The 19,736-nt window shown below is 46.1% G+C and overlaps 1 protein-coding gene and 1 long non-coding RNA gene across 8 annotated transcripts in view; one reads left to right on the top strand and one right to left on the bottom strand.

Moving 5' to 3' along the window:
* The first annotated feature begins 8,767 nt into the window (after positions 1 to 8,767).
* LOC123329159 overlaps positions 8,768 to 19,736 on the top strand; it is an 11,640-nt gene continuing 671 nt past the window's right edge. The window contains exons 1-2 of one of the 2 annotated variants that reach the window (XR_006544365.1): positions 8,768 to 8,901; positions 17,187 to 17,303. This is a non-coding gene — a long non-coding RNA (uncharacterized LOC123329159). Of the gene's footprint in view, positions 8,924 to 17,186; positions 17,304 to 19,736 lie in introns of both variants that reach the window. The other variant, XR_006544366.1, reaches the window with a different exon arrangement.
* LOC112578702 overlaps positions 17,536 to 19,736 on the bottom strand; it is a 22,273-nt gene continuing 20,072 nt past the window's right edge. For all 6 annotated transcript variants that reach the window (XM_044927624.1, XM_044927626.1, XM_044927628.1 and 3 more), the window contains one exon: positions 17,536 to 18,000. In XM_044927624.1, coding sequence (XP_044783559.1) covers positions 17,765 to 18,000 — 236 coding nt within the window. In that variant the 3' untranslated portion in view covers positions 17,536 to 17,764. The remainder of the gene's footprint in view (positions 18,001 to 19,736) is intronic.

Genomic DNA, 19,736 nt, shown 5'->3' with positions numbered 1-19,736 from the left:
TTTAATCTGGTTGCAAGATGAAACCATTAATAGATGTCAGACACATTGGCAATGATCTCTTCATTAATAATTTCCTCCTTTCTGAGAAAAAAAAATTAGTAACAAGCAATCATCAATAATTCAAAAATACAAGTTAACCTTTCTATTAGCAGAGTGGTTCTGCACACACCACAGACTCTTTCAGAGCCAATAGTTCTGGCTTAAATAATGTTTTTACAGCAGGAATATTAATATGTGTTAATGCTTTCTGTTGAAATATGCAAATCTAAATAACTCAAATGCAACTTAGAAACCATACATATACTTCAAGCATAAGCTGATGATCTAACCGTTTTGTTCTGTAAAAACATGCATTATCCAATAGCATTTCTGCGTCCAAAAGCAAAACTCTACAAAGGAATCACTTGAGGGTGAGGCCTCTGTGGCTGGAAAGATTCTCTCGTGCTGGACCGATGCTACCGCCCTGTGCATTTCTCCCCTCCAGAGTCAGCTTCTCTCTCAGGACAGACAGAACGCCTGGACACACTTCCAAGTAGCTTTCATTGGATGTTGGTGTGCTCTCGGTCAGCCTTCTCAATCCCTTACGTCAGGGGTCCCCAGAAACTGATGTAATAATAATAAAGTACACAGTAAATGCGCTTGAATCACCCCGAAACCATTCCCACCCCTTGTGGAAAAACTGTCTTCCACAAGACCGGCCCCTGGTGCCAAAAAGATGGGGCACTTGTGCTTTGCATCCTTCCTGGGCCTCTTCTTATATGATTTTCAGATGCCACCTCCACCGCCAACATCTGTTTCCTCTTCTAGAACATGCTCTATTTCAGGAACACTCCTCTAGTTTGGGATTAACATATATATACTGCTATATATAAAATAGATAATCAACAGGGACCTACTGTATAGCTCAAGGAACTCCACCCAATATTCTGCAATAACCTTTATGAGAAAAGAACCTGAAAAAGGGTAAATATATGTATAACTGAATGACTTTGCTGCACACCTGAAACTCACACATTGTAAATAAACTATAATCCAATATAAAAATTAAAAGGCCCTCCAGGTGAAGCCTTGCACCTGCTCACATTCCTTATACCTCCCTTTACCACCATGGTGACCATGAACTAGTCACTCTTCCTCTGCAGATCTTTCTCCCCACTGAGGTCGTTATTCCCCCAGAGTGAGCTGAGTAAGAATTAAGTGCTTTTATGGATGGTAGGACACCTAGAGGTCTCTTCTTTTCCTTCCTCTGCTACTTCCAAGTCTTGGACTCACAAACCACTCCAGCCTTGACGCCATGCCAATATCATAGACACCTGGATGCCAACATAGCCTGGAGCACCAGCTGCCTCATCCTTGGGCCAAACCACTGGCACATGGTCCAGACCATTGGCAGGTAGGTCTCAGTGCCTGGGATGCTAGGGGGCATCTTGCTTTGCCTAAGTGGGTTCTGCCAGACAGCTGTTTCTTTTCATGAAAACTCACAGACACACACACACAACTAAGCAACGTGTGCCAAGCACCCACCACGGTTGCTTGTGTCTCCATCACGTGCGCAGCCCCAGGCTGAGCAACCAGGATGCCAAGGTAAGGTGATCCCCATCCACAGGTGCCCAGAGTCAGCCCCAGGGAGAGGTGACAGGGCACACCAGGGGCAGGGGGGTGTTAGGGTCATGGAAGTAATCAGTGGACATCAAACATGATTGAGGCATGGCCCCAGCCTTCACTTCTTGCTTCCAGCAAAGTGCTTCTCTGATGAAGCAGGACAAAAGCCACAGTCTCCGTGGTAGCCTGGGGCCCTGTGGTTGGACACGGGCATTTCAGAGCACTGGGGTTCCCCAAGGCTCTCAGCTCCTCTCCTCGTCCCTGACTCTGGACTCTCAGAATCAGGAGGGTCCCAGGTAAGAGATGGACTCACCTGTTTGAGGTGGGCTGAACCTACTGCTTCTCTGAATCCCCCTGCATCGAGCTGAGCTCAGACCTCAGCTCTGTTCTGCCTCCTGTCTCATCCCTCCCAACCCCACCCCACGCACAGCAGCCGGAGCGCTTGATGGAGAAGACCTTCAGCCCACAATCCTGTCACTCGCCAGCTTAAAGCCCTTCACGGCTGCCCCACTGCCCTCAGAATAAGGACATGTATACGCTACCACGTGCAAAATAGCTTGCGGGAAACTGCTCTATAACACAGGGAGCCCAGCCTGGCACTCTGGGATGCCCTAGGGGGTGGGATGGTAGGGTGTGGGGGGATGGGAGGGAGGCTCAAGAGAGGGGATATATATATATTCTCATGACTGATTCGCATTGTTGTACAGCAGAAACCAGTACAACATTGTAAAACAATTATCCTCCAATTTAAAAAATAATAAGTTTCCTCATAGATTAAAAAAAAAAAAAGAATAAAGTCCAAATCTTTAATATGGCCAACAAGTCCCCAAATGACTGAGCCCAGCCAGCCTTTCTAAGCCTGTCCCCTCCCTAATTCACCTTAAACTCCCCCACACGGAGTCCTCCTCGCCAGGTCGAGGAAGAAAGAAGGGCATTTGCGTGGCAGGAACTGCTAGGCAAACACTCAGAGATGCAGAGGAGTTTGCTCGTTCCCATAGGCTAGGACATGCCCAAAAGGCTCCTTCTCTCCCCTGACATTATTTACACAAACTCTTTACTCCAAGCCACAGTGGGTGACTCTCCACTGCCTCCTCTGTCTCTGCAAAGCCAAATTCAAAATCCTCATCCCGCTTTATCCTTACCTAGGCATCCAAATCGGAGAAGGCAAAGGCACCCCACTCCAGTACTCTTGCCTGGAAAATCCCATGGACCGAGGAGCCTGGTGGGCTGCAGTCCATGGGGTCGCTAAGAGTCGGACACGACTGAGTGACTTCACTTTCACTTTTCACCTTCATGCATTGGAGAAGGAAATGGCAACCCACTCCAGTGTTCTTGCCTGGAGAATCCCAGGGACGGGGGAGCCTGGTGGGCTGCCGTCTATGGGGTCGCACAGAGTCGGACACGACTGAAGCGACTTAGCAGCAGCAGCAGGCATCCAAATCCTCAACACTCAGCTTTGGGAGGACCCAGGGGCTGGACTGAGGTGGACGGAATGAAGAAGTGTCCAGCCGTTCCATGTCCACAGGACCACCTGGGCCGGGCGCTAACAGCAGTTTGATTACAGTGTGGCCACTGCTGCTCGTGTGTTGGCTTGGACAGAGTTTCTCTCTCAGGATCTCCCATGAGACTCCTCAGTGCAGTCTGATACAAAGGGAACATTGCCAGGCTCTGAAGTTTGGGGTTCATCAGTTCTGGGCTGAGTGAGGATTCTGAGTTATCAAAAAGAGCTCCTGGGGGATCCCAGGATCAGGGACCATTGGAAATGTCACCTGACGCATTTCACTCTGAGCACCTGGGAACCTTGCTCTGGTGAGTTGACCTCCCTACAGGTCTTGACAGAAGGAGCACTGAACCTCGTGTGTGGAGACACTTCATCCTGATCTATTTGGCCCCGCTAGGCAAATTTGGCCCTCATCAACATATATTGAATGCTTTCTGGATGTGCCTGGGGGCTTGGCGTTGAGGGTATGAGGATGTGGACACAGTCCTGACCCTGCAGAGGCAGCCATGCTCCTTCTGTGGAGCAGAACCAGGAGAGAAGGCCTGGAGGCTTCAGAAGCCTGCCTGCTCCCAGTGCCAAGCCTGCTCCAAGTGGGGCCCGAGTCTTAGGAACGATGGACACTGGACCTTTGAGGAGAAAATGGGATCAAGAAGTATGAAACAAATGATAACAGAAATAAGGCCTCTTTGGGGGATGGGGGTGGGGGTGGTGGGAGCTGAATAAAATCATATTTTTTTTAATATTTTTTTTTAATTTTTTAATTTTTTTTTAAATTTTATTTTATTTTTAAACTTTACATAATTGTATTAGTTTTGCCAAATATCAAAATGAATCCGCCACAGGTATACATGTGTTCCCCATCCTGAATTTGACCACACCAGGTCTTAGTTGTGGCACTCAGGATCTCCAATCTTAGTTGCAGCATGTAGGATCTAGTTCCCCGACCAGGGATCAAACCCAGTCCCCCTGCATTGGGAATAAGGAGTCTCAGCCACTGGACCAGAAGGGAAGCCCCTCAAATCCTATTAAGGGACTTCAGGGTAGGGTCAAGTGCTGGGAGGACTTTAACATCTGACGTCTGCAGTCTGGCCAGCTTCATGATGGCTAAAAGCAAATGCCTCTTTTTTTTTTTTTTTTTTTAAGAGGGGCTTCCTAGGCGGCTCAGTGATAAAGAATCTGCCTGCCAAGCAGAAGACTTGGGTTCAGTCCTTGGGTGTGGAATATCCCCTGGAGAAGGAAATGGCAACCCACTCCAGTATTCTTCCCTGGGAAATCCCATGGACAGAGGAGCCTGGCAGGCTACAGTCCATGGGGTGGCAAAGAGTCATTCACAACTTAGTGATTAAACAACAGCAGCAGCGTTTTGTTTTTTTTTTTAAAGAAATTCCAAAAACTTCCTTCAGACCTCAGGTTTACAGAACTGGCTTCACCAGATTCCTGATTCTTAATATAGTTTCATAATGTTTACCTACATAACTTTCTCACTATTTATTTACTTATGTTTATTACTTTTTATGATTATATGGATTTGTCATTTTCTTTTCATTGACTTGTTACTTTATTATTGTATTTTGAGAAGTATCAGTGGACCTCCCACCCACAGATAAAATCTGTGTTCTTGATGGTAACAAAATTCTGCACACTCAGGCCAGCCTTTGAACGCTCCATAGATCAAATTTAGGTGGGCAACAGAGCCTTTGGGGTGAGAGTGCAGTTGTTTCTGGGGTCTCACAAGGCAGCCAGGCCTGGGTTTCTGCTGCAGTGGTTCTCAACCCTGCTACATATTAGAATCACCTAGGATCCCACCCTCACACAGCCATCGTGTGATTTGGAGAGGACCCAGGTAACAGTCCTGGTCAATCTACCTTCCCTGTGACTCAGACACTAAAGATTCTGCCTGCAATGCAGGAGACCTGGGTTTGATCCCTGGGTCAGGAAGATCCCCTGGAGAAGGGAATGGAAACCTGCTCCAGTATTCTTGCATGGAGAATTCCATGGACAGAGGAGCCTGGCAGGGTACAGTTCACGCACGGGGTTGCAAAGAATCAGACATGACTGAGCGGCTAACTCTTTCATTTCTGGTAACAGTATTGTTCTAATCTACCTAATATTCCCACTAAGAACCACTGCAAAAAATTCCCCATTCATAGTCTCCTGCTGGGTATGTGCAATATGAATCATCTGAGAATTGGTGGTGGAGGTGGGAGTAGGGGCTATACCCTTAAATACATCTTTATAAAGATGCCCCACCCCTTGGCGACCTCAGGGACCCCCTGCACGTAAGGAGAGATGTTCCTAGAGAAGGCGTGGTGGGCAAGTGTACAGTCCATTTCCCAACATGGGTCCAAAGGACACACCTATTCCAGAACCACTCAGGGTGTTGGTTAATTTTGTTGTTCAGTTGCTAAGTCATATCCAACTCTTTGTGACCCCAAGGACTGCAGCACACCAGGCCTCCCTGTCCCTCACTGCCTCCTGAAGTTTGCCCAAGTTCATGTCCATTGAATTGCAGTCGGTAATGCTATCCAACCGTCTCATCTCTGCTGCCCTCTTCACCTATTGCCTTCAGTCTTTCCCAGCATCAGGGGCTTGTCAATTAATTCATTAATTTTGCATGGAACTAAATCAGAATCCCTAGAGACTGAAGCTCAGGTATTTGATTTTTTAACTTGGACACTAGTGATTCTCAGGCATATGTAAGTTGGTGAATAGTTGATGTGGCATCAGGAACAAGGGAAGCTAAGAGCCTCCAGGGAAAACTCTCAGTCTGCTGAGGCCAGGTCAGCAACATGCGGACATCAGCATTGTGTCTCTGTACCTAGAGGATGAACACTGATCCTGGAACATGTATACATGATGTACTTTGGGCAGGATTCTTTTTCTTACAAGTGACAGACATCTAGCTCAAACAAGCAGCTGAGCAATTCATGGGCACCTTCAGGCAAAGCTGGATCCAGGTACTCAAATGCCATTCTCTCTCTCCCCCCTCCCCATCCATATCTCAGTTTGTGGATAGTCAGAGAAACTGGACAATGACAGCTTCATGTATAGTTCTCATGACTTACCAGTCTTTGTAAAATAAAAAATGAGACCTTCTCCACCACCCCTGCCAAACTCTAGCAAAGACACTGATTGGCTGGATTGGGGCACATTCCATTTCCTGAAATAATTCATTCGGCCTGGGAAGTGGTAGGGAGGGCAGCGTTAGAACTGACCAGCCCGGGTCATTTGTCCACCCCTCCATACTGGGGCTGGTCACCATAACTGACAGCCCCCTGAGGATCAAATGGAGTGGGAAAATAAGGTTGGGCAGTCAAGTAACATCTATTCACCTCACCTATGAAATGAAATATTCATGAACTCTTTTAATAAGTGGTTTACAAACCCGACCACTTACCCAGGGTCTGCTGCTGCTGCTGTTTAGTCACCAAGTCGTGTCCAATTCTTTGCAACCCCATGGGCTGTAGCCCACCAGTCTCTTCTGTCTATGGGATTTCCCAGGCAAGAATACTGGAGTGGGTTGCTATTTCCTTCTCCAGGGGATCTTCCCAATCCAGGGATCAAACCCGTGTCTCCTACATTGGCAGGCAGTTTCTTTTCCTCTGAGCCACCTGGGAAGACCCCCTCTGCATCAGATGCTCTATCCAACCCCCCACCACAGACCCTGTGATTTTTACACAACTGTTGACCCTTCTCTGTACCAAAGCTTTTTCAACCAGTCAGATACTCCACAGGCAAACCAGTGGAATAAAGACGAGTTCCTTCAGTTTCGGAAACAGTCTGTTTGAGAAATATTATTTTACTGTACTGTACTACAGAGAAAAACATTTCACCCAAAGTGTTAGCCACACACTTCAGTCCCCAGAATCTCCTTCCTCATGCCTGGAACCTAGCAGGATGGGGGCAGAGCCCTCCCAAGTGCATCTAGATTGCTCCATGGGTGCCCGGGCCAGACTGTGCACGCTTATTTAAGCCATTATCATGTCAGATAAAATGTTGATAAATCATTATTTCTACCAGCTAAAATAAATGCTAATAACTCAAGGCTGAACGAGGGTGAGTTTGTTGAAATGACGTGAAGAATGGAGGGTACGATCTCGGAATGTAAAACCGCAGAAAATACCATCTGGAAACACAGAAATCATCTGTCTTATCTGGAAACCTGTCTCTGGCGTGGCAAATTTAGGGATTGGTTGGAGGACAGAGTGTGCCCTGCGCCCTGGGGAGCGGGCTGAAAGGCAGGGGGAGCTGGGAGGCTCCTTTACTCAGAAACACTGTTCATCACTGTCTGCCACTGAAGCTTAAAGATCAATAATCTGGGGGACTGTTCACTTTGGTTTGGCTTCTGCCCTCCTGAAATGCTTAAACTTGCATTTACTGTGAGCCAGGACCACAGCTAAAAACCTTACGTGCATCCACCCTACAATTCTCTTATTATTTCCCATTAACAGGTGAGGAAACAGAAGCACAAGGAATTCGGTGATTCAGGACGCCTACTGGCTTTAGGTTTCTTCTCAGCATTTCCTTTCAAAATCACCGTTATCATATCTCCCAACCATGGACAAAAAATAATGGAATGAGCAGAGAACTCCAAGCCTAACCATCTCAAAACCCTTTTCATTTTACAGACATTTCAATAGGGCTTTGCTGGTAAACAAAAATAAATAAGTTCAGCTTACCCAGAAGTCAGATCCCCTGTAATAAGTTCTGGGCAAGGTTCTCCCCAGAGCAGGAGAATGTGGCATTATAGTTTAGGTTGAGTTTATTTCTTTAAGCCTTTGCTCCCCAAATTTCTCAGGCACTACCTACCTCAGGAAAACTGAGATATGATAACAAAGACTGTATAGCCCCCCCGAAAGCTCCCAGATTAACAAAGCTCCCCAGGGCTCGGTTAGGGGTCAGGGCTTCTGCTTTCAGAGAACAAACTAATTCTTGTTTCCCAAGGGAAGAACATTAAAGACCCATGGATGTTTTAAAATATAAATATATGGAATTGTGCAATCTCTCAATAATCAGGTTTCTCCTCTCTGACAGGTTTCCAAAACATCAAGAATAGACAAATGTTAAATATTTCCTTACTGCTAATTACGCTTCCCCCCCTTCTCCTTTTTCTCCTCCTGTAACTTCTAACATGAATTTATTTTCTATTTGAAAGCCAGTCTCACTGGTTATTAGATATTCTCCCTGCTGTCACCATCAGTAAATTATTAAACAGCTGACCAAGCTTTGTTTTAAAACGATTCTCTTATGAAGCCCAGTGACATATTTGCCATGAATACTGAATGGTGCCGCGGTCTCTAAGGACACGTGAGTGATTCCTATTTACTACCTTGAGCAAAATGTGTGTGCAATTAGCAGCAAGAACTTGACTTGAATCAGTTACCAGAGATGCCTGTGGCTGGTTCACGTGGCCCTCTCTTGACACCTCACCTTCCTGACCGGAGAAGCAGGTTCAGCTTCTAGACCACATCGCGAAACAGCACATAGAAACTGCCTTTTGTCATTTCTCACCTCCTTGCTTGTCTTGCCACCCCTGAGCCTTGACATACCTGCAGGGAATCTCTTCCTTATTGAAAGGAGCAGCTGGCTCTGAGTGAATTTCCCTGTGAAGAAAATAAACCTGATGGAGATGAAATTGCTTAAATTGATCATATCTCCACTTCCTCATCTACAAAACGGACATCATGGTTCCTGCTTCTTAGATTCTATAATGAAAACAAAGCACTGAACACAGTGCCTTGTATAGACAGAGTACGCGCTTGGCAGCTGCTAGCTACTTTTTTTCCATTGACACCCACGTAAGTCCAGACCCTCTAGGTGGTAAGTGACCCATCTCAAACTCATGTAAGCCCGAGAGGGCACGTGTTGACTTAACTGTTTGTCTTAGTGGTTGATCAGTTGAGATCCAATCAGGGAAACAGAAACTGCTTAAAGTACTCACAACAGAAGAAATTTAATTCTGGAAATTGTCTATAAAGGTGATGAGGTAACTGAGATCCCAGAAAGGGACGGGAAGTTTAACTGAGAAATACACCAGAGCGAGAAGCTACTCCTAGCCTTAGGATAGAGGAACAAAGATACTGGAAGCCCAGGGATGTGGAAGGGCATGGAAGCCTGAACCATGGCAGATGTGTCCAGGGGAAGTTGTAACTAAGGTGAACACCAGGGCATGTGGTCTTAACCAGTATAAAATAATGTCTCCCTTACAAGATCCCATGAACATCACCCCCCTGACTACACCTGCCTTCTTATTTCCTCCCCAGGTGTTGTGGTTAGTCCTGTCTTTGATCAATTTAAGGGGCTTTGGTTGGGAAGGTGGTCCTTCTACCGTGTTGTATTTCCTGGGATCATCCACCATGTTTCTGCATAGCATCCTAAATCCAGGATGCAGTTGTCAGTCCTGAGCACCCTGGATCTGGGTTTTAAAAAAAAAAAAAAAAAAAACCCATTAAGAGGTATGACGAAGAAGTGGTGGGGACAGAATGTTTCATCTTAGGGCTCAGCACCAGGTGTTGGCTGGGTCAGGAAGGGCCAGGTAGTAACTTAATAAAAGCAAACATCGTCATTCACTCTGCTCCCACAAGAGGTTACTTATTCACAGACTTCTGTGGTAGTCCAGTGGCTAAGACTCCATGCTCCCAGTGCATGGGGCCCCAGTTTGATCCCTGGTCAGGAAACTAGATCCCACATGCCCCAACTAAGACACTGCACAGCCAAACGAATACATAGTTTTGTTTTGTTTTGTTTTTAATTTTCTTATTGAAAAGTGAATGTTGAATTCGGAAGCCAGGCTCAGAAAGGCCCATGTGCAGAATTGGATTAAATGAATCAATCCAGTATTTTAATTAATGATCATAATTGATAGCAGGCTGTGAAAGCAGAGGAGATACACTGCATCTCGTTAGGAGATCTCACTCTAAGAATGAGAGGGGGTGGTTCTGTGGAGATCCTGGAGTCAAGAGTTGACACTATTCATGTTCAAAGGGACTAGCTAACATAACAAGCACGCCTTCCTCAACTTTTGAATCCCAAAGCCTCAAATGAAAATACTTCACATCTGTTGGAGAAGGATTCCAGTCTGCAGCAGCAGTCTCTTGATAAGGCAGTAATTACTGGCGCAATTTTAACAGTTACAAAGGCATTTTTTAAATTTTTTTAATTATTCAAAAGCCTGATTAATTATCTAGCCCAGGGATCAGAGGCCAAAGAGGAATGAACTGTATGGAAATGGTTACCATGACGGAGGAGGGAGGGATTCAGCTGCCTTCAAACAAAAAGCTGCTCTCTGTGACCTTGGAGTTACATGTTTGTGCCCTGCAGTACTCACAGAGGTCAGACCACTGGACTGGGCATTAGGTGACCGGGTTTCCAGGCCTGTCTCCACCACTGGCCCACTGCATCCTTGGTCAATTTCCTTTCCTTTATCAGGACCCTGTAAAATTAGTCAGGGGAAAGATAGAGGGAACCCCATAGCTGGTCTCTGAAACTGTGCCGAGTATTGATATCCTAGAGGACTCCTTTTTAGACTTTGGAATTTTTCCTGGGACAATGAAGATCCAGGGAAAATTTATAAGCATGGAAGGGCTTTCATCATATTTGGGTTTGTGAAAACAGTTAGACACCCGTGCGTGAAGTGTGGGAGAGACCGGTTGTGGGCAGTGGGTGTGTCCCTAAATTCATGTCTGCTTTAGGATGGAAAAAAGTAGCCCCCACTCACTGAGCATTTATTGAACACCTCATGTATACCTGGCCCTTGTGGGGTACTGTAGAGACACAGGAGTTTGCCAGGGCAAGGACGCCTTACGCACGTGATAGGTCACAGATGCGTGGATCTGGATGATGACATAAGCAGACCTTGTTCACACTTGCTCACGTGGTGAGTCATGCCCTAAGCCTCTGGATAAGCCGTCTCTACAGACCCAGGATGAGACCATCTCCCCAGGCCTGTGCCCTGGGCATGTCACAGAGTAATTGCCTCACCTCCATCATAGCTCCCAACACTCACTGCCGGCTTTTGTCCAGGCTTAAGTCTTGGAGATCCCATCAGATTTCCCACTTGAGAAATTCCCAGTCAGTGTAGAATCATCAATGGAGAGCTTTTAACAGAGTCTCTTGGTATTTCCTCCAACAACCCACAGTGTATTCCTTCTTGGCTGCCTCCTAGAGCACAGTGGTTAAGAGCATGAGCCCAGGAACTGGACCAGCAATGAGTTGGAAGCCCTGCTCCACTGCTTTCTTGGCTGTGTGACCTTGGACAAGTCACATAACCTCTCTGGGCCTCAGTTTCCCTATATGTAAAAGAAACTTCTTATTATAAAAGTTAAAGTGAAATATCTACACATAGTAGATGTGAGATACACGATATATAAATAGCTATGTTAGTTTATGTGGTTTAATTCTGTTCTATAGGATTCAGCTACCTTGTGTCTAAAATGAGATGATAATCGTTATGCCTTTATTCAAAAAACATTTACTGAGGTCCTATTAAGTGCCAATTATCGTCATAGCTGGAGATAACACAGGAAATAAGGAAGGTCACTGTCCTCATGGACTTGTCATCCTTGTAGGTGAAGGGGCCCAACAGGACGACCAAGTAAATGTGTGATATATTGATAAAAAATATTTATATAAAGCAGATTAATGTGGCGGTGTGTATCCTTTTTAAGATACAGTGGTCAGGGAAGCCCTTTCTAATGTGATGACATTTGAGCAGTGATCCGAATCAGTAGAACAAGTGATCTGAGGGCAGAAAGTAGAGAGATGTCATAAGGCACAGCAGGTGCAAAGGGCCTGAGGCAGCACCACGCATGACACATGCCAAGGAACAGCTACAGGACCACTGTGGTGGAAGGAGAGAAGAAAGTGGTGGGCAAGATCCCTAGGGGAGACTTGGGGGCTAGAGCACGGATCAGGATGTAGACAGCGTCCTAACGGTACTTGGAAGCCACCTTGGGGGTTTAAGGGAAGAGTGATAAGGTCTGACATGCACAGAAACTACCATCATGCAAGGCAGAAGGTGATACCCTGGGGAGAGATATCGAGCACCCAAGAAGTTAGAGGAGAGGGGCTATTACAGGCTCAGGAGAGCAAGAAAAGCTTCAGGGAGCTGAGTAGATGGTCAATGGGAAGAGACCCATATTTCAAAGGACAGGAAATCTGCAAGTGTGATGCTCATGGAATCCATTGGTTCACTTGTCGCTTATCATTGTCCCCTTTTTGTGCTGTGCCCTGTCCTAGGAGCTGAGGGTACAGTGGTGACTAAGATTCGGCACACTTCAGTGAGTTTACAGCGCAGGATAAGCAGAGGGACAAGATTAGATGGGTGTTAATTCCTGTTAAGCCAGTAAGATTCTGGGCTTATTTGTCATTGCAGCATAAGCATAGCTAGATCGTGACCTCCAGTATTTTTTATACTTTTGTTTGTTTATTATTTTTTGGCTATACTGGGTCTGTGTTGCTGTGCAGGCCTTTCTCTAGTTGGGGTGAGTGGAGGCTAGTCTCTAGTCGCGGTGTGCGGGCATCTCATTGACATAGCTTCTTTTGTGCAGAGCTCGGGCTCTAGGGCACATGGGCTTCAGTAATTGCAGCCCTTGAGCTCTAGAGCACAGGCTCAACAGCCGTGGCGCACAGGCTTAGCTGCTCCATGCCACACGCAGAATCTTCCCAGATCAGGAATCAAAATCGTGTCTCTCGAGCTGGCAGTGACCTCCAGTATAGAATAAGTGCTGATGACATGTGGCTCCTCCAACAGCCAGACAGACAGACATTTGTCACAGAGGCCATGACACGGTGATGAGTCTCTCTGATTGAGACAGCTCCATCAGTAAGCCACTTCACGTTTGCACACTCATCTTGAAGAAAACCTGTAATGCACTTGGCCAATCTTACAAGCCCCTAATCATGATTCAGAATCCCAAAGGAAAAAGTGAGAAACAGAAATAAAATCCATCCAAAAATATTAAATCATTCCAAAGAACAGCGGTCTAGCTTCTGTGTTAATCAAGCTCTTTGAGGAGTGCTTACTCTGGGCGGGGACGATGCTAAGTGTCGCACAATAATTAACTCATTTCATTTTCAAAGCGTCTGGCATCACCCCGCACCTATCTCTTCACTCTGACTTCTCCAGAGGGCACTGCCGGATTTCAACTGCCAGCATGTGTGTCTTTGCCTGAGGGCTTTCTCATCCTGACAGAGCCACTTTACAGCCCACAAGGCAAGTCAGAAGCATGGGGGAATTAATGCCACTTCTCTGCGTGTGCACACGCACACATGTGCACTCACACATGAGTGCAGACCTCATGGAGATGGCCGGAAGTTGGTGTGTGCGCACCCCAGCTTCTCCACCCCTTGGGTGCCTGCTTTGCTCTGAGGTTCATGTTTTAAGTTTCTGAAGCTCCCTGGACTGTATCAAGTTCCAGTCATCTCCAAGGATGGCTTCTTCAGTGAATCACTGCTTCCTGGCCACATCTTTCCCATCTCCCCTCAGCCCTCATCTATCTTTAACTCCCAGTTAATTTCTCATCTTAGAAACATGTCTCAGGGTCTGCTTTTGAAGAACCCAGGTTAAGATATGGGCTTCCCGGTGGCTCAGATGGTAAAGAATCTGCCAGTGCAGGAGACATGGACTCGATCCCTGGGTCAGGAACATCCCCTGGAGAAGGGAATGGCAACCCACTCCAGTATTTTTGCCTGGAGAATTCCATGGACAGAGGAGCCTGGCAGGCTACAGTTTATGGGATTGCCAAGAGTCAGACACAACTGAGCGATGAACACTTTCACTTCATTTCAGGTTAAGATACAGCCCTGGGAATAAATCCTGAGTTCTCATCACAAGAAAAAAATTTTTTTTCTAATTTGTATGTATATGAGATGGTGGATGTTCACTAAACTTACTGTGCTCATCACTTCATGAGGCACGTAAGTTAAATCATTATGTTGTACACCTTAAACAATGTTGTATGTCAGTTGCATGCATGCGTGCGAGGTGCTAAGTCACTTCAGTCGTGTCCTGCTCTTTGCGACCCCACTGACTGTTGCTCTCCAGGCTTCTCTGTCCATGGGATTCTCCAGGCAAGAATACTGGAATGGTTTGCCATGCCCTCCTCAGGAGACCTTCCTGACCCAGGGATTGAACCCTCATCTCTTAACATCCCCCGTGTTGGCAGACAGGTTCTTTACCCCTAGCGCCGCCTAGGAAGCCCTGTATGTCAATTATACCTCCATAAAACTAGAGGAAGGGTGGGCAAATCCCTGGAAGGAAGTGACAGAAGGAGAGAGGCAGGAAGGATGGTACCATATTATTATCCTTATTTGGCAGCTGAGGAAACCAAAACAGAGAGGCCGAATAACTTGCCCAAGGTTAGAGAGCTGATAAGCGGCAGATCCTGGCTCCAAACCAGCCACCAGGCTCTGAAATCTGTGCTATCAACCTTGGTACCCTGTTGCCTCTGGCTGGGAGAACAGCCCAAACCACTGAACAACAGTCTCATTTAATTTGCTTTGTGAGACAGGCAGTGGGGTGAGCTATGTGGATGCATCTGTAACCTCCTCTTTGGAGATCTGGCATGTAATTCAGAGGTGTGCTTGAGAAGGTATTTGATGTGATTTTCAATGCAGTGGCAGCCACATGGTGATCCATCAGTCAGCTCTCTTTGACAGAGAATTGATCTCTCAGGTCAGGAAGCAAACCTCCATTTACGTAGGTTGCGCTTGAAACGCACCCTCTTAGGAGCACACGGAAGATAAAGCAGAGTCAATGACAGTTCTTGTCAATGAGTTTGTTATGGCAAGAGGGGCGATGTGAGGCTCTCTGGGCTGAGTGTCGCTGCTGACACTCCAGATGTATGCTTTTTTGTATGATAAACACTTTGCCTGTGTCTATTAGACCTGCCTGTCAATTCCTTGACATTTCCAAGTCCTCTTTTGATCCAAGCATCTTCATCCAATAGCACAAAAGCAAAATGAGTGCTTACTTGGTTCCCAGGCCATCAACCATTCTTTTTCTTTCAAACTAGATCTCTCTGATTTTTTCAATTTTGTTTCATGTCTGGATGAGTAATTTCAAAACCTGGAGGTTGGTGAATTCTGAGCTTTGTCACTCAGGAATTCTTGCTCTTCACACAAAAAGAAAAGCCACTGCAGCAAATTGTCTGTGTGATTCATTTGTTGCAGGCACTGATGAAAAAAAATTTTTTTTCTTAAAGATATTTCAGAGAACCTGGACCATTATGGTAGGAAATAACCTCAGAAAGTGAGACAAGCGTGATGCAAAAATTTAATATTAGATTTATTTTGTCATTAGAAAAGCTTATCCTTTTTGCTTCTAGGGTGAAATTTGAGATGTAGAGGATAAAAAATTGAGGAATGGAAGATCCGATCAAAATTGCCTCTGCTGGTCTAAAAGATGAATGTTTTCAAAATACAAATTTATTTTTTCTTATGGCAAGATTTTCTGTTCTTTATTCATACCTTAAAGAAATTAAAAATCATGTGGCTGGCTTGTTCCTGCTTCTCATACAAGCTTTTCATGCTCAACCAACAGATAGCACTAAGTTTAAGAGAAAGAAAGGGAGGAGGGATGGAGGAAGGGCAAGAGATGGGAGAGATGAATGGAGGGACGGAGGAGGGGAAAAAAATAGTCCATGGAGGACATTTTTTCATTTCTAAACTATAACCACCTCATTGGCCATCTACAATGAAAATGCAATGGACAGTTACTCAATGCCTCACTTAACTTCATGTAAATCCAATATTTTAATACCTTAAATTCAGAGCATGACGGTGTTATCTGTTCCATCATCTCAGCCACAGAATGGTAGTGACTCCAGTGAAGAAAGAGAGTTTCTTAGTGACTTAATTCAACATATACACCTTGTCTTCAGCAGGAAGACACAAGCTTGCTTCTCACAGGGGCTAGCTTATGCTGTGTAACCACAACCCCCAAATTTTAGAGACCTGAAACAACAAAAGCTTATTTCTTGCTTGTGCTACCTTTGCTGGACATCGTCCTCACTCAGGAACTCAGGCTGAGAGAAATCCATCCCCGCCCTTCCATGATCGCTAAAACAAGAAAGGGGATGCGGAGGACCCTCCACTGGCTCTTAAAAGGGATGCCCATCACCCTGCTCATATTTCATTGGCCAAAGCAAGTCACATGGTCATGACTTCCTTCAAGCCGATAGAATGCCACATTCCTATGTGTCCACAAGAGGGGATAACCCCAAATATTTGGTGAACAGCTAAAGTCAACCGTGCATACAACTCTTGATATGGAGAAGCTCACTGTCTTTTAAAGATGGTGGTGTCAAAAACATGTTTTCAGTTGTTCCCTCAGAGAGAAACAAACTAAATGTCACAAGTTCAAAAAAGGCTGGGGAGCTGGGCTTTAGAAAATGAGCAGAATTTTTACAAGTAAAGATGGAAAACTAGGCGTTTTAAGGTGTGAAGCATAGCAGAGCAAAGGTGAGAGGGTCAGAATGATCGTGTTATGTCACAGAAGAGTAAGTGGTGGGTGTTGCCATTAAGAAGAGTGTGTATTTAGGCATTCATGAGCTCTAAGAAAGGAGGGTGAGACCACACAGCCGGCTAGAGTAGCTGGACTTCTTTCAGCTGATTGGCCACTGCTTATCCATTCGTTCATTTATTCATTCATTCAGTCAGCATGTATGAGTACCTTACTGGGTTCTGAGGATGTAGCAGCAAGGTCAAGAGAATGGAAGAAAGGGAATAAGTTCTGAAAAAGATTTTGGAAGGAGGATTGAAAGAATTGGGGTGAATTTATGAAGGGTGAACTTGTGAGGGTGGGAGCTGGGACCAAAGGTGATCCTGGAGGTAGAGTATGTGTTGAAGCCAAGGACCCAGAGAATGCGTGAAGAATGAGAGTGGGGAGGGGACGGGTTTCAGGCAATGAAGACCCACACTTGTGGGTGTTGTGTCCACACTTACTTCAGTCACAAGACATGTGGGGAGCCCTCTAGTGGACACTCTTGGAATGGAGTTTAATTCTCTAACCCCTGTTACCTCGACTGTGGGACTGTGCCCTGAGGTCTTTGGGGCCTTATCCTCTGGCCTTTGTCTCTAACAGCCCACCTCTGTGACTCCCCAGAAGACCAGTTGTGGACCCCACTTCATGCCTTGCAATAAGTGCTGTACTTTCCTTCACTGCAATCTGGGATCAGTACGTTGGCTTTGCTGTGTGCAGGTGAGTGGACCCAAGTTTGGTTCCGACTCAGGCTTGAACCCAAGGCTGGGTCCCCATCCCAGAGGCACTTAACAGCATCCATGCACATCTGCTCATCAACTGATACTGTGACATATGATACAGGCTTCCAGAGACAAATAAGGGATGAGCAGAAACTACCCAACACTTGTCTGGGAAACTTATCTTTCAACTGGGGTCCTAGCAAAAGCAGAATCTGAGACAAGGATTTGAGCAGCTGGGATTTATTTGGGAGGTGCGAGAAAATACCAGTCGACAGTCGAGGAGTGGGGAAGTGAGGCAGACAAGGCAACCAATTCAGGGCGTGTTGACAAGCTCATCATCACCGTGGAAGCCTGGAGCCAAATTCTAGGGGCGCTCAGGACATGGTACAGCACTCACCTGAGTTTCCCTGCTTCAGGGACTAGGGAGCTGGGGTATTGGTATCCCAACACCCCTCGATCTCAGTTTGAGGGCAGCTCCCAGGGAGTGAGAATTCCCTGGAAGTCAGCCATGTGCCACTGGCAACAAAGTGCAGACGCAAGCAGCTGGAAGCCAGGCTGCTGTGCCTGGAGGCAGTAAGGGCAAGGATATCTGAGCATCACCCCACAGAGAGCACTACATCTGTGCTTCGTGTTTTCTCTTCCCAGCTGTGGAGGACAAAAGCCTCTGAGGCTCTGATGTTCTTCTTCTGTCCTCCCTGTGAAGGTTAGGAGAAGCGTCAGAAAGGGATTCACCCGTCATAAGGAGGGGGGTGCCTTATCAATCCAGGAACCATTTGAGCTTCATTGTCCCTAACCTATTAGGGACCAGAGTGTCTGCTAGTTGGCACAGACTCATTTCCTCACTCCATAAAGCAAGTGAGCAAAAGAGAAAGCTAGCTCATAATAACCCATCTCCAAAGTCGAAGCACCATTTGACTTTGGGTTTATAAAGAATCTGATTCTTTTCACCCGAGAATGCTAACATAAAGTTGTTTTTCATATACCATATTCTCTGAAAGCAGAGATGTGTGGACATTTTCGAATGCTATAGCTGTAAGGAAATAGAAGCTTTTTTTTTTTTTTTTAGTTCAATGGTTTGCAATCTGTGCTGGGGCCAAGGGGATCCACAGAGAGGTCTCTCAGGAGGTGAGAAATCAAGGAGGGAGAGGGTTTTCTGCTCCAAACTCCTGTCTTAGTTAGGGTCACTCTGGAAGTTGACCTTGAGATAAGGGTTTAAGTGCAAGTCATATATTCCCCAATGGTCCAGCAGTAAAGAATTCATCTGCAATGCAGGAGATGCAAGAGACATGGGTTTGATCCCTGGATTGGAAAGATCCCCTGGAGGAAGGAATGGCAATCCACTTCTGTATTCTTGCCCAGAGAATCCCAAGGATAGAGGAGAAGGCAATGGCACCCCACTCCAGTACTCTTGCCTGGAAAATCCCATGGACAGAGGAGCCCAGTAGGCTGCAGTCCATGGGGTCACTAGAAGTCGGACACAACTGAGCGACTTCACTTTCACTTTTCACTTTCATGCATTGAAGAAGGAAATGGCAACCCACTCCAGTGTTCTTGCCTGGAGAATCCCAGGGACAGGGGAGCCTGGTGGGCTGCCGTCTATAGGGTCGCACAGAGTCGGACATGACTGAAGCGACTTAGCAGCAGCAGGAGGCTACAGTCCATGGAGTCACAAAGAGTTGGGCGTGACTGAACATGAATGCACACACATATGTTTGGGAGGTGATCCCAGGAAACACCAGTTGGAGAGTGAGCAAATGAGAAAAGGAAGAAAAGAAAAAAGAGAGCCAGTAAAGGATGTGTCGGTAATGCAAGTACCACTGTGGACTACCCAAGACTTGTGGCTTCTTGGGAACCCTAGGAGCCAGTCTATATCATATGCCTCAGGATGGCCCACCTGAGGGTATAAATACCCCGGCTCCCATCAGTCATTGGTTGAGTGCTGCTTGTGGGGAATATTAACTCCCTAGTACTTTCATCCTGCCAAGTAGGTAGAAAAATAGATGCTGGGAGCTAGAGAAAGCCCCTGGGCAAAAAAAAAAAAAAAAAACACAGGCTGGCCATTGAAATTCAGTGGAATGAACTGAAAATTTAAGGGCAAGGGAGTATGGAAAAGGCACCAACAGCGTGGATATAGCCCCCTACTCCTACTCCTCTAAGTAGAGAGGCTTAGATCTTACCTGTTCTACATATACCTGGGTGTAGGGTTAAAATGCTATACTAGAGATACGCTAATCAAAAAAAGTTTAAGACCTCTGGTCTGATCCAATGCATACCCCTTACAAGCAAGAGGCCCAGGAAAGGCAGTGTGGGGCTCCCTGCAGCAGAGCAGGGGCCGGAACTAAGGTCTCCTGAGCCACACACCAGCCCTCCTACCACACTGCATTCATCTCGGCCAATGCCTTTACTGCTGGCATTTTCCTTTCTCCCATTC

The sequence above is a fragment of the Bubalus bubalis genome, chromosome 14 (genome assembly GCF_019923935.1).
Source record: "Bubalus bubalis isolate 160015118507 breed Murrah chromosome 14, NDDB_SH_1, whole genome shotgun sequence".
NCBI classification, from domain to species: domain Eukaryota; kingdom Metazoa; phylum Chordata; class Mammalia; order Artiodactyla; family Bovidae; genus Bubalus; species Bubalus bubalis.
This window is presented reverse-complemented; position numbering and strand designations above follow the sequence as displayed.